The sequence below is a fragment of the Balearica regulorum genome, chromosome 1 (assembly GCF_011004875.1).
Source record: "Balearica regulorum gibbericeps isolate bBalReg1 chromosome 1, bBalReg1.pri, whole genome shotgun sequence".
Lineage (NCBI taxonomy): Eukaryota > Metazoa > Chordata > Aves > Gruiformes > Gruidae > Balearica > Balearica regulorum.
In genome coordinates, this window is record NC_046184.1 from 215,649,824 (window position 1) to 215,675,219 (window position 25,396).

The 25,396-nt window shown below is 38.7% G+C and overlaps 1 protein-coding gene across 20 annotated transcripts in view; it reads right to left on the bottom strand.

Moving 5' to 3' along the window:
• Positions 1-878: 878 nt before the first annotated feature.
• EMSY (EMSY transcriptional repressor, BRCA2 interacting) overlaps positions 879-25,396 on the bottom strand; it is a 42,339-nt gene continuing 17,821 nt past the window's right edge. For 9 of the 20 annotated variants that reach the window (XM_075742581.1, XM_075742568.1, XM_075742582.1 and 6 more), the window contains 14 exons: positions 23,616-23,892; positions 21,387-21,668; positions 19,137-19,286; positions 17,458-17,631; positions 15,251-15,387; positions 13,502-13,675; positions 12,366-12,564; positions 11,457-11,621; positions 11,033-11,191; positions 9,215-9,274; positions 8,022-8,176; positions 5,253-5,816; positions 3,864-4,232; positions 879-2,311 (listed from right to left, as the gene is read on the bottom strand). In XM_075742581.1, coding sequence (XP_075598696.1) covers positions 2,117-2,311; positions 3,864-4,232; positions 5,253-5,816; positions 8,022-8,176; positions 9,215-9,274; positions 11,033-11,191; positions 11,457-11,621; positions 12,366-12,564; positions 13,502-13,675; positions 15,251-15,387; positions 17,458-17,631; positions 19,137-19,286; positions 21,387-21,668; positions 23,616-23,892 — 3,060 coding nt within the window. In that variant the 3' untranslated portion in view covers positions 879-2,116. The other 11 variants (XM_075742584.1, XM_075742580.1, XM_075742583.1 and 8 more) reach the window with 8 other exon arrangements.

Consider the following 25,396-nt stretch of genomic DNA (forward strand, 5'->3'; position numbering starts at 1 on the left):
AACTACGCATCATCGGCTTTGGGCTTTTGGCAACTGTGTATGGAAAACCACAGACTATGCCTTACACTGGCATCTGCAAAGCACAACAGTCTGTCCAACCCCACCGATGGTAAAATCTGTATTAAAGAGCTTTTTTCTCTTTCTGTAGTAACAGGGAACTTTCAGGACTTAGATCATAACTTAGTCACTATTGTTGGTCATGGTTATTTCCACCAACACAAGAGTAGCAGCTCCCAAGCAACTACCAAAACCTGAACAACAGTACACTGGGTTTGTTGTTGGTGGGTGGTTTTTTTTTTTCCCCCTAGAGAAACATGGTATGTTTCATTTCATACATGTTATTCTCTTCCATCATGAGCACTAAATACAGCAGAAACCAAACGAATACCTATTCCAACATAAAGGTAACACAAAAAATACTAGCTTCCTACCCCACTATTCTGGCATTTGCACGTTGAATTTATCAGGACATTTACCCACCATAATAAACTATATTATTTTGGAAGTAATGCTATGGAAAAGAAAACTGAAGGGCGAAAAAAAGTGTATGAAAGACAGAGGGACTTAATTTATAAAATAACTGTTAAGATGAAAAACCAACAGCACCATCTAGGGGTTACTGTAGTTCTTACAAGGTGGATACTCAGGACAAGTAAGATAAATTGGGTTTTAGGTTTTGTGGGTTTTGTTTGAATTACTCTAGTTGGAATTTAATCTTAACTACAATATCAACAGTAAAATCACAGCTTAAAAAAAAGACTGACGCAAAAAAGCTGTATTAGACTTTGGATGAAATCTACTTACAGTAGTACTTCAGCACCAAAAAGTGGGCAGTTAGGCTGATAGATGTATATACAATTAAATGATATGTCAAAGTCTTAAAATGCTTAGTTATTTATAATGAAATCTATACAAAACAGTTAAAAACGTGTTTTTATATACATTTGAAAAAAAAAAAAAGTATTGTCTTCATTAGCAGAATGTATTAAAACTGGTTCTCTTATCCCATTCGAACCCAAACCTCTCTCTGTGGCTTGTAACTATCACAAAACCCCAATGTATTGCTTCAACAAGCCAAGTCATAAGGCTAATTTCTGAAACCTACCGCTGTATACCAATTTAAGCTTTTACACTTCCAAAATGGTCACTTTAAAAACAGCATGTAAGAGTAAAATACAGATTTTTAAAAGCCTTAGCTCACTTCTAAATTCAGAGGTTCAACTTCGAAAGATGCTGAACCAGTTATCCCCAATTTTCAAAAACTTGAGTTATAGCAAAATACATACCCCCCAAGCACGTTTGTATGAGAATTAACACACCTGCCTGTTTCACAGGAACTTTTTAAACAACTTGGCCTCACTTTAAATTTTATATTTAAATAAATAATCGAAGATTAACTAAAGTAGATGAGGTTTTCATGTGCTTATGGCACAAAGAAATGCCTCATACTCTGTTACCCTACTTCTTGTAAAGCATGAAAACAAAAATCCACTAGCAAATCCACTTTGCTACCAGTTAGTGATTTTGCTTATTTCCAAACATTCACCAACAAGAATTTTAAAAAAATAAACTATATTTTTAGGCTTATGAAAAAATCTTAACTCTAAGTGAGCACAAGTGCAAGAAAGCTAACCAATTCCAAAATTCCTGGGGCTTTTCCAGCACTGTCAGAGACACTTTTTCTCTCACATGCTATTTAAAAATACAAATATTTATTAAACATTCTTTTTTTTTGTTTTTGATGGTGTTTTGCTCAACAGCTAACAAAAAGACACAGCAAAATAACGATCCCTTTTCACTGAAAGCTGTTTCAGTATTTGGGCAAGGGCTTCAATAGCACGAGCTGTAGAATTCGCTGCAGATTTGCTTTTTTAACAGGAGTACATTCCACTGTCACAGGTTTACTAAATCTCAGTAGCTGCATATTTTTTTTTTTTTTGGAAACAATTTTTAAAATGCAGCTTTTGCAATACCGTCTTGTTAAAACACACTGATGCTTCAAGGGTCCAATGAACAACTCTAACAGGCAAAGTGCTCTAAGACATCACAATACAAGGGCATCTTGGATACTCAAAATCCCAAGATATTTTAAAGTGCACTCCAGTGTCCCAATTCCTTAGGATTGTTCAGCAGAACTTCGAGAGGGGCTGGGCTCAGTGCCGTCCTCAGTGCTACTGTCCACATCTTGCTCCATTGCAGTCTCCTCATCGTCGAGGCGCTGACTGGTGAAGTTGTTGAGCTCCAGGAGCCCGCTGGGTTCCACTACCACATTGGAGCTGGAGTGACAAGGGATGGAATAGTGAGGGATAGTCTGAAAGAAAGAAGAAAGTTAAGTTTTAACATGCAGTTTTCACAGGTAAAGGCATCTGCGCAAGCACAGGTACTCATGGAAAAGGGATGTTCTCTTTCCAAGAGCAATTTTCTCTAGATAAGGCCCGTTGCACATCACATTACGTGACCTAAATCTTCAAAGCTTTTCACTGCATTAGGTTGTGAAAGATAAAATTTGAATAATCTTGCTCTTAAGGAACTGATCTCGGCCTTGGATCTTCACTAAAAGTCTGTGACAGCATAACCAACAGCTGAACCACCAATGCCCACCATCCATCATTCCTCAAACACAAAGCAGACAGAATACTTTCTTCAGCCTTATCTTTTCCTTCTCTTTTTCAGACAAGACATTCAGATAGAAGGACTAGCTATACTTTTTGTATACAACACAAGCTCTGGCCTGGCTCAGAGCTGCAGCAGCATAGAGGGTGAGGAAACACAACAGATCTAAGCTATTTATTTCTGCTTATACTTTCATAGGTTCTAGAAACTAAATCTACAACTTTATACAGCTGAAATTCTGGGCAGTATTTTACTTTTGAAACAGCTCATAGCAAGCCACAATGATAAACAATACAGATTTGCAATATATACAGATTTGAAGTAAAACAGAAATCTACCTTTGTCTATTTAGGGAAATGAGGACTAAAAACAAATACAAAAATGATGATTTCTACAAAAGCGAAGTTAGCTGCAATGAAGATTTTACAAAGTAGCATGAAAAACTCGAAAAATTCTGTACACAAATTATTTCCCACATCAGAAGCATTTTCACTGTAACACAAATGAGATACACAATAAAACCATTTTAATCCACGCTGTCATTTGTGTGAACATATACCATGCCAACTTGTCTACAAAGATTCATATTATACCACTATGAGTCCTCAGATGACTTAAATACTTCCTCAGTTGACATTATGACCATGTATTACATCATCAAACATCATATTTAAGACAGGAGAACCAATGGAAATCTCAATCATCAGTTAGGCAATGACTCAAAGCATTTAGGCTAAAGATCAATAGTCATTTTATCTCAGAAGTGGCGAGACTGGCTATAAATGAAGTTAAACTTTCTTCTAAATCCAGACCTTATTTGCTGAACTTTCCCAGTAAGTAGAACCCCACTACATTTTTTCCGCTAATTTTACACTCAGAGGTAACACTAATAGATACTACAAAAATTCTAGATCGTAGTTCCATAGTAAGTGTTGAAAGTCACATTTTTAAGCATTTTAAATAAGTGTACTTTGTAAAATTAGATGAGCTTGGATTGTTTTCTTAACAGAAAAAGAAAGGAATACACTGAAGACATCGTGAATGATACAGTGCTAGAGAAATTCGAGCTCAATTTAAGAAGAATTACACACTTTGAAGTAGTAATCCATTACAAGCGCAATAGCAGAAAAAGAACCAAAAACTGTGGGAGGAAAACAAAAATACTCGAACATCGTTCAGTTGCTATCATCACATTAGACACGAGGTTGCTCTGCTCAACCTTTGCCTTATTTGCTCTGGTCTTCTCTTACCTGGATAACAATTTCTGATGAACTCTCTTCAGCTTTCTTTTGTGATATATTCTGAATGTGTATAAACTGGTTTGTTGTAGGCATTCCTTGTGCATCGAGTTTCCTCTCTGTTAAAGTAGGACCAACAGCAGGAGGACTTGAACTGGATTCTGTACATGTCTGTTGCTGGGGGATGGAAGTTGCCGTCATCCCTACTGCAGTCACCCTCGGCACCTGGGTACAAGGTGACGACTCTGTTTCGCTAGCGAGTTTACTAGTGGACATGGCCTTGTTTGGGGAATCCACTATCGTGCGTTCTACGTTTGTATCAATCTGAGCTTCCACCATAGACACTCTCAAAATATCTGCTACTGCTGTCTTCACAGATGCCTGCATGGGAAATAGGCTGGTAACCGGCAGTGCCAGTTTGGGCACACAACTGCCACCTGCTACCTCTGAAACAGAAGGAGGCTGACGCCCCTCAAAAGTTATCTTTGTAACAGTGGATCCTTGCGTTACAATTGGATGCTGCACCTGAAAATCAAATTTTTGTTGTGCATGTTACAGCTACATTATTTTATATTTTTTTTTATTGAAAATCTAATCAATATTTCCAAGGACAGTATGGCACAAATAACATACTTGCTATTAGGAAGACAGTTGAAACTCAGTGTTTTAACAAAGGAATTAGCAATAATATGGTAACAGTTAATTGAAGCCTGGGGAAAAGCAGCTTTTTAGGCTGCTAGATAAAGATTGTAGCAGTATAATACCACGGCAGCCTCGTTTTCCTTTGGGATTTACATCCCCATGTGATGTTGTTAACCCTCTTGTTTTCACATGTATTCCTGAAAGGGCCAAAAAAAGAGAAAAAATTGTACTTTTCCAGAGTTAGTTAAAATACTTTTTTTTTTTTTCTCTACATTGCTCAGTCTTTACATTTTCCCCTCCCCAGGAAAATCAAATCACTCCTGCACATGAAAACCATATAACTTCAGGAAGATGTAAACTACAAAGGAAGACGTACAATGGAGAGCCTTAGGAGACTGCAGTGTATTTATCTTTATTTCCACAGAAATAAAAAGTGCTACGGGAACGGAAATTAATAACGTGTCATATCTAAAAATTAAAAGAAAATAATTAGGGACAAATTCCATGCACCAGTGGTGGCAGAAATTCATAAAAACTGTCCAACAAAACACGTTTGTGAGCTCTATGGATTATTTTTCCCCTATAACATGTGCTTCTCTCTCCTAGTGTCAAACCTTCTGATGGGGTAATTAATACCAGCGGAATGAGGAGTTCTCTCTTGCCAGGACAAAACACTGCTACAGCGACAGGGTTGGTGTTTTGATTTTTTTTTTCCTTGAACAGCGACGTGTATTTTGCATGCTATCAATATTCCGTTACCTGGCTTGCTGGCTGTTTCTCTGAAGAGGCAGGTAGCTGCATTTGACTCTGGGGGGGTTGGGGTTGCACGTAGATTTTTTGTGCCGTTGGTGCCTGTTGCAGTTTGGGCAGCTGCTGCGTGGTTTTTACTGCAAGCACCTGTACTACAGTTTGCTGTGGCTGTGCCACTAAGGTAGGGAGTTGCCTTTCTTTGGCCATCATGTGGTGGGGGGGGTGCTGTGCATCTGGTTTGGTCTGTGCTTGCTCTTGCTGCAGGGGGGTTAGCTTTTGATGCCTTATAGAAAGCTGGGGCATTTGTGGGAGTTTGTGCTGGATTTGATCGGCCTGCAGGTGGATTGTCTGCTTCTGCTTAGTCTGGAAACACTGCAGAGTTTTCACTTGCAGTTGAGTCTGTTCCAGCTGTGGCTGACTCAGTTTTTGCTGTTTTTGTGCCTGTGATTGTGTCAGGGCAGATCTGTAAAACAGGCCAGTCTGAGGATCTAAGGTGTCCATCTCTTCCACTTCTCCTTCCTCAGTTCCAAGTTGTTCACTGTGTTTGGTAAATGCAGTGTGACTGCTTAAGGCCTTAATAAGAAGAAGTTAGAGCAAGTTAGTAAAGAGAAATATAAATTGTAAGAATGCACAATCTAAAAATATTTTTAATGTTTCAACTGGACTACTTTAAGTTATTTTACCATTACAGAATCCCAACTCATGTATAAAGATACCCTTACATGGAGATTCCACATTATGTAAGCAATCAATAGCTATTTTTATCATGTTAAAATGATAAAATGTCTCTATATGACATTAACTGCATAACAAATCCTCAGTGAAGATTACATAGCCCTCGTGTGTGTCAGACAAAGGTTGAAAGCCCCTAAGGTTGCATGGCAGTTGGATATGAAGCAGCAGAGATTATCAGGTGGTTGAACCAGTAGCTCCTCAATAAAGCCAGAGCCTCTCTGCACAATAAATTCTCATTCTGCCTCTTGAGAGCCTAGTCATCATCCCCATGATTTCCTCTACTGCTCCCCATATACCCACAGTCTACCCTATTTGAGTAGAGATCCTTTTCTCCTTCCTTCCTCAAAATTTTATTGCAATTTTTCTTGGGTATTGCAAAAACACTGGTTGATTTTTTTGGAAATTGAGGGAGGAAGAGATCTACACTACTATGCTTTGTATACCATGGTATAAATGTATTAATAAATGGCCTTAGCAAGATGAAGCAGCCTACTCAAACACCTGTGAAAACACACTCTCTGCAGTAGGTTTATAACTCTAACACAGTACTGCCCTGGTCCACAACTGAAGTTCTGGAAGTTAAAGCACTGCAGAGTTGAGCAGGTATTGAACAAAGGCAGTGGAGTGTCTTCAGTAAGATTTCACCACAATCTGCACTGTTTGTTTGAAGTGTTTGGGATCCTTGCAGTACTCGTCTAAATATGATCTTACTTTTTGATTCTATGACACCAAGTTGTGCAGGACTGTTCATCTGCTTGAGGGCAGGAAGGCTTCTACAGAGGGATCTGGACAGCCTGGATCCATGGGCCAAGGCAACTGTGTGAGGTTCAATGTGGCTCAGTGCCGGGTCCTGCACTTGGGTCACACCAACCCCAGGCACCGCTACAGGCTTGGGGCAGAGTGGCTGGAAAGCTGCCCATCAGAAAAGGACCTGGGGGTGTTGGTCGACACCTGGCTGAATATGAGCCAGCAGTGTGCCCAGGTGGCCAAGAAGGCCAACAGCATCCTGGCTTGGATCAGCCCTGGTGTGGCCAGCAGGACCAAGGCAGTGACCATCCCCCTGTACTGGGCCCCGGTGAGGCTGCGCCTTGAGTACTGTGTTCAGTTTTGGGCCCCTCACTCCAGGAAGGACATTGAGGTGCTGGAGCATGTCCAGAGAAGGGCAAGGGAGTGGGGAAGGGTCTGGAGCACAAGTCTGATGAGGAGCGGCTGAGGGAACTGGGGGTGTTGAGCCTGGAGAAGAGGAGGCTGAGGGGAGACCTGATGGCTCTCTACAACTCCCTGAAAGGAGGCTGTAGCCAGGTGGGGGTCGGTGTCTTCTCCCTAGTAACAAGCGATAGGACAAGAGAAAATGGCCTCAAGTTGTGCCAGAGGAGGTTTAGATTGGAGATCAGGGGATACTTCTTCACTGCAAGGGTTGTCAGTCACTGGAACAGGCTGCCCAGGGAAGTGGTGGAGTCCCCATCCCTGGAGGGATTTAAAAGCCGTGTAGACGTGCTGCTCAGGGACATGGTTTAATGGTGGCCTTGGCAGTGCTGGGTTAATGGTTGGACTTGATCTTAAAGGTCTTTTCCAACCTAACCAATTTTGTGATTCTGTGATTCAGAGAAGTTTGCCTATTCACAAATTAAAGCCCTCCAATGAAAAAGACGTGTGCTCTGTGTACTGATCAGATTCTGCTTCATCCCTCTTCCCCCTACACTTAACACCAACATAATCTGAAGAGCCTAGGCCCTTGCAGTACAAACACACAGAAAAAAGCAGCTTGTTGCTTTTGAAGAGATGACATACAGACAGCAAGAACTCCCCTAGAAAGCATTCTTTTCCACAGTGGCTGTTAACACCTGTTAGTTAATAGTCTCAAGTAATCTCATTAATTGCTTTTCTTTTATCCCACCACCCTCACCATCAAAACAAGCAATACTAAAATTTTGTTATTAATTTCCTTTTACACTTAGCATTTTCAGTGGCAGCAACATGACATTTTCATTGAGAACAAGCCTACATAATTCACGTAACAGCTAGGAAAAGAAAGGGTACAACCTGCTGCATGATATGGGTAATTGCGCCTGTGGAGGATGCGGGGATAGATTTCACCACAACAGAAGTCTGTGTTGCTGTCTGCGACTGAGCCACGTGCTGCAGGAGAGTCCTCTGGGGCTGGGATGACTGCTGGTGGGGCTGGGACCGATGGCTGACTGAAAGTAAAGAGGTCAGTGGCACTTCTCCAGAACTAACTGCAGTAACTTCAACTATCTGCTTTGCGTTTAAGCTTCAACTGAAAGCACATATGAGTGAAATAAAGATCTGAGTATGAAAAACATCTTTTACTGTATGCTAGCTTCAACCTTAAAGTGTAGATCTATAATGAGAAGCCTCTTAAAGTAGCAACTCAGGGGTTTTGGTTTTGTCTCTGTTTCCTAAGTAATCACGCTTGGGACAAACCTCCCCTGGCGTACCTCTCCCAACACACCAACTTTGCAAGCGGATTTCCAGCTTGGTTCCTTGTACAGCACCAGCATTAACACTGTAGAGCACAAGTGACTCTGTGGTTTTTACACCAATAAAAGCACCTGCACAATTGACTGCAATTAAGAACAGCAAGCCTTGCTCACTGAACTTCCACCACTGATAAACTGCAAGAAATACTCTCCAGAGCACAGGCTAAATTTGAAAGATTAGCAATTAGAAAATGTTTGGGTATTACGAAAGCAAGTGATGTTGATCAGAAGTCACAGACCAAAAAACGGAGGGCTTGTCATGAGTCTATGTCACTTTTTAGAACCGACCCAGCATGAGTTATGGAGCTAAGGTGATGGCTCTGTAATTAGTAGATTGACAGAGAAATGATCTTCTGCTGAGGGAAAAACCACTACAAACCATTCTATATTGCAGTCACTGATAAGACACGAATCCAAATTACTTTATGCCTCTCCACACTAAGATGTAAATATTTGCTTAACTTCTTAGTTACAAAATAATTAATAACTGAAGGAGAACAAGCAAAGTTTAAATTCAGTTGTAACATAAATTAAAGTTAAAAACTTTCTAGACACCTTCCTGAAAGTTAAAAGAAAGGTCATATTTTGAATTAATATGATAATTTTACTTTCCCACTCCAAGAAAGGAGTTGGGTTATATCAATACCGGCCTGCATGCTGTGCCAGATCCATCGTGGATATGCCCCAACAGCTCCTGCACAATGGAAAACTTCATTTAAAAATAAAGTTTCTAACCTATATGGTTGTGTAGATATTCTTCCGAATGTGAACCAATACAGTGTTGTCTTCCTGAGTCTGCAGACAGACAAAAAATGGTGACACGAAGATGTGTGAACCGCTCCCTTCATCTCACAAGGAAGCACGCGCTGAATCCCAGCTCCCATATAGATTAAAGTGTGCCTAATCCTTTGGTCTAGGCGCATGCAGGAGATTTCACAATGGATTACAGACTGTTTACTATTTTACTACGGATTTTTTAGCAGAAAATATAGCTACGGGGATTACTGATGAATAAGAAGAAGCACAAATTAAAACAAAAACTCAGTTACCTGCATTCCCTAGCAGTGTTCTCTCTAGGGAAGGGACAATAATTTAAGAGCAAAGTAACCAGTTTTGTGCTGTAGCAGAAACTGCTGCTAGTCAACCCACAGCAGCCTGCATTTCTCTGGTAGACTCCTGTATATCAACTGAAGGTTTATAAAAACTCCAGTATTTCAAATAGTAATCATAGCTCAAAGAAATTTTTGACTTTTGTACTTTGTATAGCTTCTAAGCTGCAGAAAAGGACTTAAGTCTACCAAGGTAGCAACTGTAAATTCCCGTCCTCCCTGCAAAGGGCTCTATTTTACATCAACTTTTACAGCAAGACCCAGCAAAAACTGGAACTTTGAATAGAAGCTCAATGCACAGTATCTGTGTCAGTGAAGATCAGTTTAACACTATTTATTGTACTTTTGAGTTTGTTTTAAAAAAAGATCCAAGGGATCATGACTCAAACATTCAAAATTGAAGCCAGATACAGTAAGTATTATTTAAAAGAATAACAGTAACATCCCACCCAGCTCCAATTTCACACAACTTAAATTTAGACCATACAAGGGATGGAAGCAAGGGGAAGAGGTACAGAGCAGGCAAATGAAAAATGAAAATATCAGATTAAACATTTAACACTAAAACCACTGGAGTTACAGATATGTACTTATACAATTTAATATAATCAAGTTTTATTCCTCTTTTCCAATGTGGGTTTTCAACACACTTTTGCTTTCATTTTCCAAGTAAAGTAGAGAGACCAATAATGTGGACTTGAGAAATTAAAACAGAAAACAGCTAATTTGATCCTCTCACATATATATGGGAAGTGGCTCACACCTAGTGTTCTGGGGTCGTAGGGAACATCAGAGAGACAAGGGAGTCGAGGACTTACACAAAACAGACAACCAGAGAGGAGGAGTCAAGAGTTTAAAAAACTTAGAGCTGAATCCCAACTGTAATTTCAATTTGAATAGTTTACTTGTTTAAAAAGCACAAATTTATCAGTTCAAAGCCTCAGGAATGAAGAAACTGGGGACTACATTAGCATGCTAAATGCACACCTGGCTTAAAAACTCACTTAGTCCCAGTAAGAAAGTAACATTTTGCAAATATGGGTTAAACTAACCCAAAGTCTAACTCCTCTTGACATGCACAAAAAATAGTATACAGTTCCTGTAACTTCATTTTCTACTTTTTCCTTAATAGACATTTTCCTTAAAGACAAGTGGGACAGCCTGTCCTCTCCATCAGATCAGGGAACAGAAAATCTGTTGAACTAGGATGTCCTGAAGAAACAACCCCTTGTTTCAGTTAGAAATATTCTCCACTACGCCCCAGAAAAGCAGATGCAACCTCCATCCCCTGCACAGGGTCTCAAGAGTGGAAGAAAAGACTCATTTTCTCTACAACAAATTACAGTGAAAACATAAAAACGAAACCTATCGTGTAAGAAAACTCCAAAATTAAGTCCCCAGACTTCAACTGCAAACCCACCATCATATTACCTTAGTCACTTACCAGTTGTGATATATTCAGCAACTAATTCCGACTCTACTACAGCAATTGAAGGACTTTCTGGAGAATGCCTCTTCTCTTGGGTCATCTGGATTGGGACAGCCATTTGGCTCAAGTCAATGGTAGGCTGCCTTGGCTTTGATTCTAACTTTTCCTTCACTGCTTTAGAAGAAAAGAAAAACATAAAATAAACCTCCAATATATAAACCTCCATAATAAAATAAACCTCCAACATAAATGCAAAAGTTTAATTAAATAGATAGTGAGCATTTTCTAACAGATTCAAACAAACCGTTACAGGATAAGAAGAAAGGAATCAAGTTGATTCCAGATACGTGCTTTTCAATTATGAAACTTATTAGAAACTGCTGTTTAAGCAAGCAATAGCCTTTGAAGTTATCCTAAACAACCGCATGTGTTTTCATACCTGTTGTCTGCTGAAGTTCCAGCAAAGCTTTTATCGTGGAAGTAGCTGACTGAGATTCATTGGATACATCCTGGTAAATTATTGTAGGGCTTGTGTCCACTGCAATTTCATGTTCTGACCAATCTTGACTTCTTGAAGCTATCACATGGACTACAGGCTGAGAATCTGTTTGCAAAAGAACGAAGGCACATCAAGTCATGACAGAACCATTTTGGGTTGGAGGTCTCTTGTCCAACTTCTTGCTTTAAAGGAGGGCTACAGTTCAAAAGTTAGACCAGGCTACTCATTATCCATTAGCATTTTGAACACTGCCAAGGATGCATATGCTCTTTCTGTAATACTTCAGTTTTTATCGCAATTGACTCTCGAAGTAAAACACTGCTGATGCAGCAAAAAAAAAAAAGATCCTATATCTTGGCTGTTTGTAAAAGCTTTGGTTCAAACAGTCAAAGTTCAGCAGGTTTCTTTGTATGTTGTATTTACTTGGATGGAACCAAAATTTATGTTGGTCACATGACAGCTTTCAGTCATGCAGTGGAGAGATTCTTCAATACACTCAGGAAAGAGGGTGGTGAAGCACAGGCTGCCAAAAAAACCCCCAAACCTGCTGCACTGCCTACCTCTGGCAGGCTCCCCAAAAAGAGGGAACAGGCTGCAGGCTACAAGCATTGTAACAGCAAGTCAGAACCCAGCAAGAAACCATTATCTCCACTTTTCACATAGGAAACGGAGACATAGAGTAAATGGCTCATAAAAGTTAAATAAAGCTGTAAGGGAAGTGAACAATGACACTCACTGCTAACAAAATGGGTGAAAACCTGTGCTAAATGGAGACACAGTGAGTTATATGAAACTAGCTAGCATGCTTGGGGACAGTCCATTTGTATTTCACGCGACATGAATACACACCTTGGGAGCTCTGGGAGGACTCTGTAGAAGAAGAGCTGCTATCGGTGTAGGTTTGTGGTTCTTCTTTCACCTCTGGGAGAGACGAGTTTCCTGTCTCTGCTACTCTTGATGCCTGCTGTAACGTTTCAGTCACCAACTGCCTAGTCTGTTCACTCACAACTGTCGCTTGAAATGTCACTGGCTTTGGTTTTATGAGAACCTAATTAGAAAGACAAACTTTGTGTGTAGTAAGAGCACTCAAGAAAACAGATTTGAGCAATCAGAGTACAGGGTGCCACTCAAATAGATCAATGTACAAGACCTATGTAATATTCATAATTCACTAAAAAAGTCTACCTGTAAATTCAGCACCTCTGATTATTAAACGACAAAGCCCAAGTAAATGACAATGCACAAGAACGTACCTCTCAGTGATTTGGAGTACTTAACACAAACCACTGAACAGTCATTTTTCAGGGCTGGATACAACTATGGCGTGACAAGAGAAAGCTACGCGAGTGAGCTGGAACAGGCATTGCGCTGTAAGGACAAGCATGTCTCTTCCTCAGCCCGCAATTAATACAGTCTTGAACAATCAAGACATGCAAAATATTTTATCTGATAAAAGTTCAGTTCTTTTAAATACGAAGTGCAACCAGAGAAAAAGCTAAAACTGAAAGCACCCAGAAATAAGCCAGATTCTCTGTATACAGCCCCACCAACTGCACAAAGTTGCAGGGACAACCTGAGCATACATTAACCAGAACATAACTTCAATAAAACCTCAGATTTGATGGATAACCTACGTCCAGACTCTGCATCTTTGTTTCTCATGATGTAGCCATTACCTGTAAGACTTAAAAAGGCATCTAGAGCCATGACCAGACAGTTTCAGCTATGCAGAGACCAGACAGTTTCAGCTATGCAGAAGGCTTGGTAAATCCTTTTGGTTTGCTCTAGGCCTCCAGGAACAGCTGACAAATGCAAACGCTGTGCTCAAGAAATCAGAATCAAGGCCACCTCATTATACCCCTAAGTCTTATTCCCCACAGACAAATATTAATCCTGCAACAAATGTGGCAACACAGTGAAAGATTATTTACTTCCCATTAAAATTCAGGAGTACATTTTAAGACAGAAATGGGTCCTCACTGTACCTGCGTTTTCCCTTGCTGACCATAAACAATTTTAGTTGGGATGATTTTGGTGGCTGGCTGGACCGTGGACCCTATTCCTTTTGGCTGTGTAACAATCATTTTTGTGATGGGTCTTGTGGCAGTGATGATAGCAGGTTTTGCTCCTGCTGGCACTGCCTGAATAGTTTTCTCCCCCTGTAGAGAAGTCAAAGTTTACAAGTTAACTTAGTGAAATTCTTCAGACACCCCCACTTCTCTAAAAAAAAAATAAAAATACACAGTTATAGGTGAGAGTGTGTACCATGAAATCAACCCACTCCTGCTGCAACTAGACTTATCTGATACAAAAAACACTCAAGGACCAAAACCAAAAACCCCTATGGCTTTGAATGGAAAAGCTACCAAAATCCCCTTCTGCATTATCTTTTGAACAGCTCTGAAGGGATGAACAAAAAGGAGTATCTAAAAGACACTGACAAGTTCTTTGAAGTTGCTTCAAGGAATTCACATAAAGTGGAACTTTCCTCAAATCCTTCGTAAATGTTTTTTTAAAAATCGCTTATTTCTATTAACACTAATTTTGGCATCTGAAAAATTTGAACTGAGATTCTAAAATGAAATTATTTAAATATGGATCTTTGTATTATCCTCATGATCAGGACATTAATTACGTATGGACTTTTTCTCTTTTAAATAAAGGTTCACTTAAAAAAAATGCAGATTCAGAGCTGTTTCACAGGAAACTTTTCACTTTGGAATAGTGCTGATTTATGACTAGACTCCAGACAGCTTAAGAAAAACAAAGACATGGAGCATGCTTTTTTTTTTTTTTTTTTAGCTCTGCACAGTAACAAACCAGATGAAGAACAATATTAGTCGCCAGTTCTCCCAGTATTTCTACCAATTCCCATCAAGTAGCTGGAAATCCCAAGAACCATGCTTGTCTTGGAAACATCATCACATTCTGGTGGTTCTTACTGTGTAACATCATGAGATTTCCGCTTGTGTGAATTTACCAAGCTCTAAGTTTTGCAAACTAGGAAAGTTCAAAATCTTTAAAAAAAAAAAAAAACCTAAAAATTTTAAAAAAGAACAATCCTCCCTACTCAGCTCTGCTACTCAAGTACATTTTTAAAGATTACATGATTAACACATTAAATTTCACAGTTCTATCTAGGAACATAAAGCACGTTCATAGTATTTATTTACTAGCACTTACAAGTAAATCAAGTTGAAGCCAGAAACTTGATTTTGTTCTTAGTACACATCAGGTTATCCAAAAAAATAATTCAACACCATACAATACTCAGGCACAGGATGTTACGGTGTTACGCACCACATAAATTGAAAGGTGGTGCCCTTACTGTGAAGGGACAGTTTATTTCTGCCCTTTACATCCAAAAGATAAATGGTTGGAGATGCAAGTTTATAACAAAGGACTCAGGTTCTCACTAGAGCAGAAACAGGGTAAGAGTCTAGTAATTTTCTTCCACTTAATCCCTTCAGCATTACAAATCATTAACCATGGACAAAAGGTAAGCTCAAAAGTTTTTATTTTCCTTTGAGAACATTCCCAGCTTGCTTTAAGCATCTTTCATATCCTGCAAAACTTACTTGCTTTTCAAACATCCCTGACGTCAAGGCATGCTGCATCTGTTAAGGAGCTGATGCACAGTTCGCTTTTTAATAGGGATTTTAGCCGAATGAATGCAGCAGCCACCACACAGCCTGGCACTTGGCTATCGATCTGAGACTTGAACTTTTACTTACCCCAGCATTCAACAGCGTTGTGACAACATTTTTGCCTGGAAGCCCTTGAATTGTAGTTCCTTTTCCAGTAGTCTTTTGCACAACAATCACATTGGGTTTCGATGTCATTGGAATTGTAGTGATTTTGGTTGTAGTTCCTAAATTGTTGTGGGAAAGAAATAATGTGCAGTTTAATCACATGTACATTTCCTTCCACTGTACAAGTTGGTGAGCTATATAGGAATCATTGCATTTAAATATGACAGCACGACAACAAAAACAAAAGGGCAGCATCTGGAATGGGAATTTATGTCACCCAACTCAACATACAAAGATTAGATTCCCACTCAACAAATCTTTCACCTACAGTAAAAACAGGCATGCCCAGGACAGAGTAATTTATTCTATATTAGGACAGTCAGCCCCTTCTCACAAATTACAGAGCTAATACAGCTTTCTCAAGCTAACAGGTCTAACTTTTCAAAGGCTAGAATTAGGGGGGGGATAAGGACACCACTAATACTCAAGGCCCTATTTGCACCGACAAATATTCTTCTACAGGTAACTTCTGTAGAAGAAACTACATACCAAGAATGTATCTCTGGTCAAGAAAAATACCCAGCTCTCTCTCTGGCACTGAACTGTTGTAATACAAGTGACCAGTAGTGGATTGAAAGAAGGAAAAAAGAAAAAAAATATGCTATTGTTTTACAATCAGTTCTTAAAAGTTGAAAAGGGTGGGGTTTTTTGTTCTTTCTTTGAAGAGCTCTGTTGGCTATTTCTGTTCCTCTACCAGTATTTAATTAATTCCATTCCCTGTATCGGGTTTTTATTTACCTGCAGTGACAAGTAATTCTGGTCAGCCCTCTACAGTCTACAAGAGTAGATACGCTGATACATAAGTTATCAGTGTTATCAGACTGCCACTTCACTATCGACTCAGACAGCTTTTTAGCAACACCTTCCGCTTTCTCCTTGAAGAAAGTACCACTATCACAGCAGAGCTGCAAGCCCAAGGGTTCATCTCACTACCTTCGACCCATTAGTCATGCCTGTAGATACTTCATTCCATATTTCAAATTAGTAATTCTACTAATTCTGGGAAAGAGAAGACATACTGAGACAAGATCATGATTTACTTAATTCTAGTGATTTCAGAGGCATCTAAAGACTGTTCCCTTAGGAGAAAAAAAACACAACAAAACTACCCAACCAAAAAAACCCCAACCCCCAAAAAAACCCACCACAAAACAACAACAAAAGCAGCAGGCGTCCTTTCCAAACTTGGATTGTTTCAGGTTATTGTCCTTATCAGGACCAGTCAAGGGTTTCCCTGCTTTAGCTGGTGCACAGAGAATACTACTTGCATTTGTGTATAAGTCTTAACAACTCATCATACCCACAACAGCCTAAAAAAGTTACTTGTTCCCAAAGACGCTACTGAATATCATTTTGTAGAAATCGAATCTGAAAAACTGAGGTACACCCCATAGTGGCTTTACTGGGCAGCTTGTGCAACACCTTCCAGTGACAGGAGCTGCCTGGTGCCAGGTCAGGTCTTCGGTAAGCACCAACAACTTAAAAATACTATTAGACAGGATGAACAGACCCAGTGGATCTTAGAAAAGATCTTCATAGCTAGGAATTCATAGCTAGGAAATGCAGCAGACCTCCTCTGCATTAGCACTGTTAAAAGTCCAAAACAGATACTAAGAAATTGTGACTGGTGTGAGCGTGCTTGGTCCTGGTCCTAAAGAGACCATATGTTTAGAGGCTGTACTGGCAGAGAGCATCAAGGCTGGTCAGCAGACAAACAAAGATAAGCAGCAGGGTCTGCATGAGGCTGGGAGGAAAAACTTAAATTAGAACATGGGGTAAGGGAAAGACAGGCTGACACTGATAAAAGAAGAACAAGATAAGGTGGTGACTACACAGCTAAATTTAACATAGTAGTAGTTCTCCTCCCCTACATTTCTCTTTTCCTCCCAGGCTTCCCTAACATTAGATATTTCCTTCTTAAACACAAGAACTACTGCAATCTTCAAGAACACTTCCCCTCCATAACTTCTACCCCCTATTTTCTTCTTTATCCTCAGCTGTTTTTCTTCTGAATTAACTTCTCCAATAAAGTTCCTAATAATTATTTGAGCATGTTACCCACAGAAAGCCCTGAACAATTAGAGCAAGTCTAAAGTTACTTTTGAAATAAGTTAAACTAGTATGCCTACCGGAAACAATATTACTGCTGATAATCTTCCCTCCCAGCGTAGCCAGTGATTTTGGTACTACGGTAATGATGCTACCACTCGTAGTTTTCACATAAGTAGCAGCTCCTGGAGTTCCAGCCATCCGAGCCCCTATAGAGGGGCTGACCGTTGGCCGTGTATATGTTGCTTGAGTTCCTGTTTTAACAAGAGAACGAGAAAATTCATTGTTAGAACCTGATCCTCTATTAGTATTTCTGGAAAAAAAATTTTTAAAAGCTAGTTTAGAAGAAAAGCATTAGATTTTATTCACAAATTTATTTACAATTCTCCTAGTACTTTTTAACCCAGCAGAGCAAAAGTGAAGCATATACCAAATTCAATCTAAGAGTTTTCTGAAGTATTTTACAAAGTGTTCCATGACTCCCGTATTTTAATTCATGTCCTTGTGCCTAAGATTGTAATTTTCAATAGGCGTTTAGATTCTACCCTGCAAGTTTGCCACGTGCTCCCTTAGATGCCCAGAAGTTCAGCATCTGGTAACACTACCAGAACTGATCCCTTCCTCTCTTGAAGGAGACCTATAATCTCACTTCTCCTATATGACAAATTCCTTTATAAAGAACATCGCCAATGACTGGTCTAAATATCACTCTACAAGAAAAATATAATCTATAATGATAATGCAATTTTATAGATTTAGCATTTAGCAGTACAAAAGAAAACTCCTGACACAAATACTGGGTTTTTTCCTACCCACTCCTTCTCAGAATGGAAACAGAGCTGAGTCCAGAAAAGAAACTTGATCAAAATAATAACAGGAGTCAAAAGCTACATAAACATTGTAATTCCACTCCTGCTCGTACTGCTGCAGGTAGTGCACTACAGACCGTAACTGCTAAAGATTACAGAGCAAAACAGTTTGTTATAACAAGAAAGCCATGTGTTCAAATGTGAGAGAGCACAATAGAGGTTTTACCAATTAAATGAACTGCAAAACTGCTGGATTTTTTCAATGTACTTAAGAATGTTTTAGTGCAATACTTCAAAGTTAAAAAAAGAATATTAACCATTAGTTTACGCTAATATTCCCAACCCATTCTCAAAATTCAGGAAGTAAGTTTTCTGAAAACTAGGATAAAGCTGCCTTTCAAGTTTTCCTCATGCAAGTTTACAATCTAAACAGTCTGCATTATTTCTGCTATTTAATCAATAAGAAAACACAAATACAATTAGATCCCCAGAAAAAATACTGGGAGTTTAAAATTCAATTTACTGGCCTTTTTATAAATTCACTGCAGGACTATGAGCAAGTCACTTGTCTTTTAAAGTCCATATATGTAAAATAGGAATGATACTGACCTATCTGCTTAACGTACCTAAAAAGTGAAATTAGTGTAAATTGTCTAATATAAGGTGCTACAGAAGTGCAAAGTATAAGTTGCAAGAAAACTTCCTTTAAAATAAACCCAGTGGGGAAAGAGCAATCATATTTTTGTGTACCGATTCAAAAAGATGCTACGAGGAATAAAAGAGCACTCAGTGCAAAAATCCTAATCTAGAAGAAATATCACCAGGATTGTGAATGTGCTGTTGTGCTCACTGTTCATGAGAAAGAAGTGGGTTTTTTTACCCTAATAAACCATGATTGAACCTGTATGTCTGGGTTTACCCTCCCTTCCCTTCTCAGAACCATAACTTACCAGTGGGAGTAGTGACCAGTTTAGTTGTCATGATTGTCCCATTACTGCTAACCACCATAATAGGTGAATTGCTACTGCTGGGCAAGGTCGCTGTAACTGGTTTGGGAAGGATTTTACTGGGCTGCACCTGTTGAGTGATTATTTTAACACCTAGGAAAGGAGAAAGGTCACTGTTAAAATACAGGCACGAAAAGTTACTTTCTGAAATGCTTTCTCAGACCAAGCCCTAGTAGGCAAAGAGCCTCACAAGGCTTCTATTCTGAGCCCGTTATATTCTTGATCCTGAAAAGAATTTTTTTGTTTTGTTTGGGCTGTTTGGGGTTTTTTTCTTGGTTTTTTTTTTCCATTTGTTTGTTATTTGCAAATAACAAGACAGTCATCATCTTTGCCTTTCATGTGCCTGTTACAATTCCTAGCTACTCCCACTGAGGCACGGGATTTCATTCCATCATTGATTTGTTGAAGTAATTTTTAACCTTTTCTGTTCCATGATTCAAAAAAATAGAACATTTCCCAGGAACCAACAGGTTACAACCAATACTGAATTGGTTCATATACAATGAACCATCTAAAAGTGAAATAGTTCTTCATCAACTTAGTCTGTAAATTCTGATGTGTCTTAATTCTCCTAGTTGAATTTCATCCTTCTGAAAAATTAAAAAAACTTTCAGCACAAAAGAAGGAACTCTGGCTAGGGAAGGTTGCTTTAAGTAAACTGCTCTCTTTCCTCTTGATTTACTGGTTATCTTGAAGCCACAAAGGAATTGGGCTGAAACAAGCCCTGAGTAGAATCAGCAAGGACAAAGGCCAAGGACAGCTTAATACAGCAAGGATTCTGCTCCCTCTCTCCCAATTTGTGTAGTGGAATGGGACCTCCGCAAGATTCACTTCTCAGCTGCAAACCAGGAGATTCATGACATCTGTTCAGAACTATGTCCAGGATGTTTGCATCTTGCGTTCTATTCCACGATGAGGTAAACGTATTGCACTGTGATGATAAAATGCCACAAAACACCCAGTCTGAATTAATCCCGTCTAAATGTAGGCACTGATATTCATAGAAAATTATTTCTAGGTGAACAATTTTGTCTATTCAGGATGTGAAACACCCTCTAGAGCTGTCTTCTTCTTTCTATGCTGACTATAAAAGCAGTATGGAACAAGATAGTTCCAAACTTAAATAATGAAGATAGGAAAGAGAAATCATCCAGGCACGATACTGGATAAAAAGAAAAGTCTCTGTGAAAATTGACTCTCATCTTCCAAAAAGAATAGGTATCAGATGGTATTTCAAAGAAACTTTAAAAAGCACACTGAGCCTAAACCCATGGTAGAAGGCAAGGAGTGAGGCTCTTATTGATCAAATACTGCTCAGTGACTGGAGGATGGAGGCCTCATCTATCTTCATTAGTAGATATTTTTTTCTGAGGCAATGGTCCTATAATCCCAAAGGAAGTTTATCAACAGACAGGAGTAGGGCTGTTTATTCTTTCATTCTACAGTCTATTTGAATTCTTTGATCTAAATAGTACGAATATAAAATAGTAATTTTACTGACATGATTAATATAAAATATGGACATAAAAATACTTTGCACTTTTATAGCACTTCTTCCTTTAGAACTTGATAATTTCACAAGCATTACTTCTTACTACATCTCACAGAGATAAAAACTGTATTCTACAGTAAAGCCAAGATAGAAAGATTACACGACTTGCCCAAAGTCAACTGTATGAATCAATGTTACAAGAAGAATCCAGTCCAACTTCCAGTCTCAGATCTAATTGTATTTGTTTTGACAAGTACCTCAAAAGTAGGTTTTGATTTCTCTGCCCAAGAAAAGAATTAAAACATGGATTAACTTCTTTTTCCAGGTGATACAGTTGAACAGCTCTTGAGTCTTCAGAAAACAGGTGTCTTCTAGGTTGCCAATCATGTTATATTTGAAGATACTTACATACCTTTCAATCTCTAAAGATAAAACATTTATTCCTAAAGCATGGTCTGTAGTACCTCAACCAAACAAGAAGAGTCACAGAACTAAATTCTTCAATTATTGTTAGCTGAAAACATTAAGACATCCTTCACTATCTACTCACATCCAGGTTTCATGCCAGATCTTGTACTCAAGCAATTATGCCTTAATGATAGCTCCCCATGCACATTTTAGGACAGAATTCTGCCCTACTTTCTTGAGTTGTGGTTAGACCTCACCAATCAGCAATATGACCCAAGATTAACTCCAACTACCTGATTCCTGTTTGATCTGAATGGTGGGCTTGATGCCAGGTGGCAACTGAGATTGCTGTGGCTGCTGTTGAGCTACAGAAGACTGCACAAGCTGTTGTTGTTGCTGTTGTTGCTGCTGCTGCTGCTGCTGCTGTTGGGCCTGTTGTATTTGGTGCAGCTGCTGTTTGGGGGACTGCTGATGCTGTTTGGGAAACTGTGCTAAGATCTGAGTTGGATTTCCAACCAAACCTTTTGGGGAAGGTAGTCTGGTAGAGGCAACTTTAATGGCGGATGTAGACACACCTGTGAAAGAGTAAATGGGTTAGGATTGAACAGTGCAACACGACAGAAAAATATTACAATTTCTTAAATACTTTTGGATTTAAACTGTCTTTACTACTGAAAGATGCGTAGATATACACGAGTAAAAAAAGGTCACACATAGCAGAGGTGCTCTGTTCAGAGGCAAGGGAGCTTTACACAGATTTTCAATGTGGCAGCAGAACAGTAGCTAATGGAAAGACCACAATCTTGGTCTACTTCCTGCACCTTTTGTAGTACAAATAATTCACAAATATTTTCAAAGCCTGATCTTCAAGCTTCAAGAAAGCTAAATATTTATAGTGAAAATCATGACTACAAAAAGCTAGGACATGAGGATGACAAATATCAAATGCATCAACATTAGAAGGGAGTACCTGTTAGTGAGCACAGTGTTATTTTAAAAGAATGAATCAAGTAATGCAATGTAATTTAAAAAACTGTGGAACACATTTTTTTTGTGCAGATAATATAATAAAGTTATTAGAACTGATTTGCATTAAGATGGAAAGACAAAGCTCCCAAATAAATCTTGATATTCATTTCTGTCATCCCCTTACATAGATGTCACAATGTTTCCAGCAAAATTTTACTTCATCTATATTCTAAACTGCACATTCGTAAGCACCAAAAAAGACAAACATACAGTCTATGTCTTACGAAGGCAGTTTTTAACCAAGTCCGAACTGCAGTGGAAAACAGAAAGAAAATCTCTCTTATTTGTCTACATTTACAGATGGCAGTGATAATGACAGAAATCATAATAAGCTACAATTCTGGCAAACTAAATAGGCAACCTTTTTGTCATTGCATCATCTAAGACAGTTTCTCCATTTCCTTGGTCAGCTGTTTTCATTCACGAATTTAACTTTCTTCACAGCTGGAGTGATTATCAGTTTATGTCAAAATGTTTCAGCAGCATCTTCTGCAGTGACACTGATAATCTTGGGGGGGGTGGGGAACAGAGAGAGATATTCCACTTCATATTTTAGAATTATAGCCTCTTCCATCATCAAACTAAAAATCCACAGTTCAAACAAAATGAAATTCTGCTCTGTAAATCAGTATCTTCGGGATCTGATTAACAGAAGCAATATAGAAGGCAAAATGCCTCCTCAGCCTTGATTTGGTTGCACAACTTTTTGTTGAATGGAATAAGAATGGAAAATACAGACCAGGAGAATCTGCCATGTGACACTTTTCATTGTCAGGCAGAGTATTTTTCAAGTGCTGGTCATTGAGGCCCTTTCATTCATCTACAGCTTCCCTTCCAAATGGTTAGGTAGTGGCTGTGGAGATGAATCAGTAGAGCTAGCATAGTTGGAATTAGAAATCGGAAACCTAGGAATTTTAATCCAGGCCTACTCAGGTCTTAATTCTTAAGGACTTGAAAAACTGAGATGCTGATAAAATGTACATATAAAAAGGTACAGGCACTTCTGTACCTTTCAGAACTGTCATCAAGATTAGTTAACCACAAGAAATATTCTAAAGACTGGGCATGTCAAACCTAAGTTGTATTTGATGTTAACTTTACATGTTTTTGTAAATCAAGCTTTAAGAGAAGCAATCATCTTCAAATATTGGAAGCGTCCATTGCCCATGCATCAGATAGAGTTCTTAAAACCAATCATTTTCAGGCTATAGTGTTTTAATGCTGCAAGTAAAATCTTTTCAAAATAAAAGCTGTCTCAACACGTTCTCTTCAAAAGAGGACCTGCACATTAATTGTTGAAGTAAAGAGTGAAAGAGTTCAACAAAAATTTTTGAGGAGTAGCTTGGATTAGTTTCATCTGTAGACCTCTTTCACATCTCCTGTGCTTTACCCATCATTTATGTAAACATAAAGCGTATCTCCCCTATGTTATTCGCAAAAAAATAAGTCCAATTCATCAGTGAATTTTAACAAATAGAATGTTATTGCCATACCTTGTGCTACTGTTGACATAACCACTGACGGTGTAGATGATACTACAGCAGTCACAGCAATAGTATTCGCAGTACAGGAAGGAGTGGAACAGCTACTGCTGCTGCTGCTGCTACTGACCAAAGAGGACTGGGAAGCAGTTATGACCACTGGTTGCTTCTGAGTAGTTGAGGCAATGACTGACGTTGGGACAAGTTTCGTAACTGCTGCATAGTTGTGGGACTTTGAAAGGATGTTGGGTACAAAAGTTGAGCTTGGAGAGGTGGTTACTATTATCACCTGAAAGAAGAAAGAGAACAACGAGAAATTCATTTGTTCTTTGCATTTATTTAAAATGCATAAAGTTTCAGTAATATATTTGCCTACCTGTGTTTAATTTTAGGGATACATGTTTATTGAGACTGTTTAAGTGTCATATTCACATTTGCTGGTAACAAAAAAATTCAACTAGTTTGAAGAAGTGGTGATGAACAGTTCCTTAAAATTAGGAGGGTGGAGTTTTTCGTTTGCTTTGGGTTTTTTGAGGAAAACAATTGCTATCTAATTAAAGAAGAATTATCTCATGTATGAAGGCAAATAGACAGGAATGAACTGCTTGGCTTCATTAAACTGGGCCAAGAAGCCTGAAGCTCATTTTAAATGGAACTGAAGGGATTTCAAGCAAGTTTTAAACACTATTTTCCCACACCTTGCACATACATCAAGAAATGGCAATGCGAGAATTGATGTATTTGGGTTTTTTTTCTTTTTGACAATTAACAAGCAGTTGCAGAGTCAGTAACGGGAAATATTTTTGATCCACAAGGCTATAAACAATATCTCACCAGTGAAAAATCTGGTTTAGGTTTAAAACAATTTCTGCTTTAATTAGTGCTCTCTATAACAAGAAATTCTCTTATCTGTCCATTTGTCTAAAGACAATAAACATTACCCCTAATGCGAGTTACAATTACAATGCCACGAATCTGATTTGACATAGAAAAAAACCCATAGAATTCATTACAACATTGGAAGAGGTCTGTTCTTATGCAACTGACCTAGAAAACTAAGCATTTCTTAAGTCTTGAATATCGGACTGTTTAAATAAAGAGATTCCTGTCATTCTGCTCATCCGTATCTCCTTGTACTTACAAACACACAGTTAAAATAGAAACATACAGCACAGAAATACAACATATTATCAGTTTACCACGCAAAAACATTGAGAAGTTGTTTTAAAGATGTAATTGTCCCAATAAAAATTTAATTTATTAAAAACCTTGAAAATTAAAAGTTATTAATTATTTGATTTAACAGAAGCAGATAGAAAAAAAGGACAGAAGGAGTAAAGAAAACCTGTGTCAGCTCAAACCAAAAGTCTTACACTACTACACAAGGACTACTGAAACCTTGCCTGATAGAGAAAAGAAATAACATGATAATGGCACCAGAAGTAGACTTATGTGGCAGATCAAGCACTAAGAGTTTAAGAATTTATAATTAACAAAAAAAAAAAAAAAAGAGAAGAAAAAACCCAAGAGATAACCACATGGATGGAATAAAAACAGCCAATTTCACCACCATGGCTGCCTCTCCTTTCCCTGCCAGTGCTGCTTAGTTTTATGGTTCCCACTACTTAGCTGAGCCTTTAATATCTTGATCTGAGGAAAACCAAAACCTTACTACCTCCATGAGCTATAGTAGGTTGACCACAACTGACCAATGCCTGAAGGAAAGGTTTCCACATCTGCTGCTCAACCACTTTACCGCATTCTCCAGGGAGAATGTTTCCTCTGCATCACTC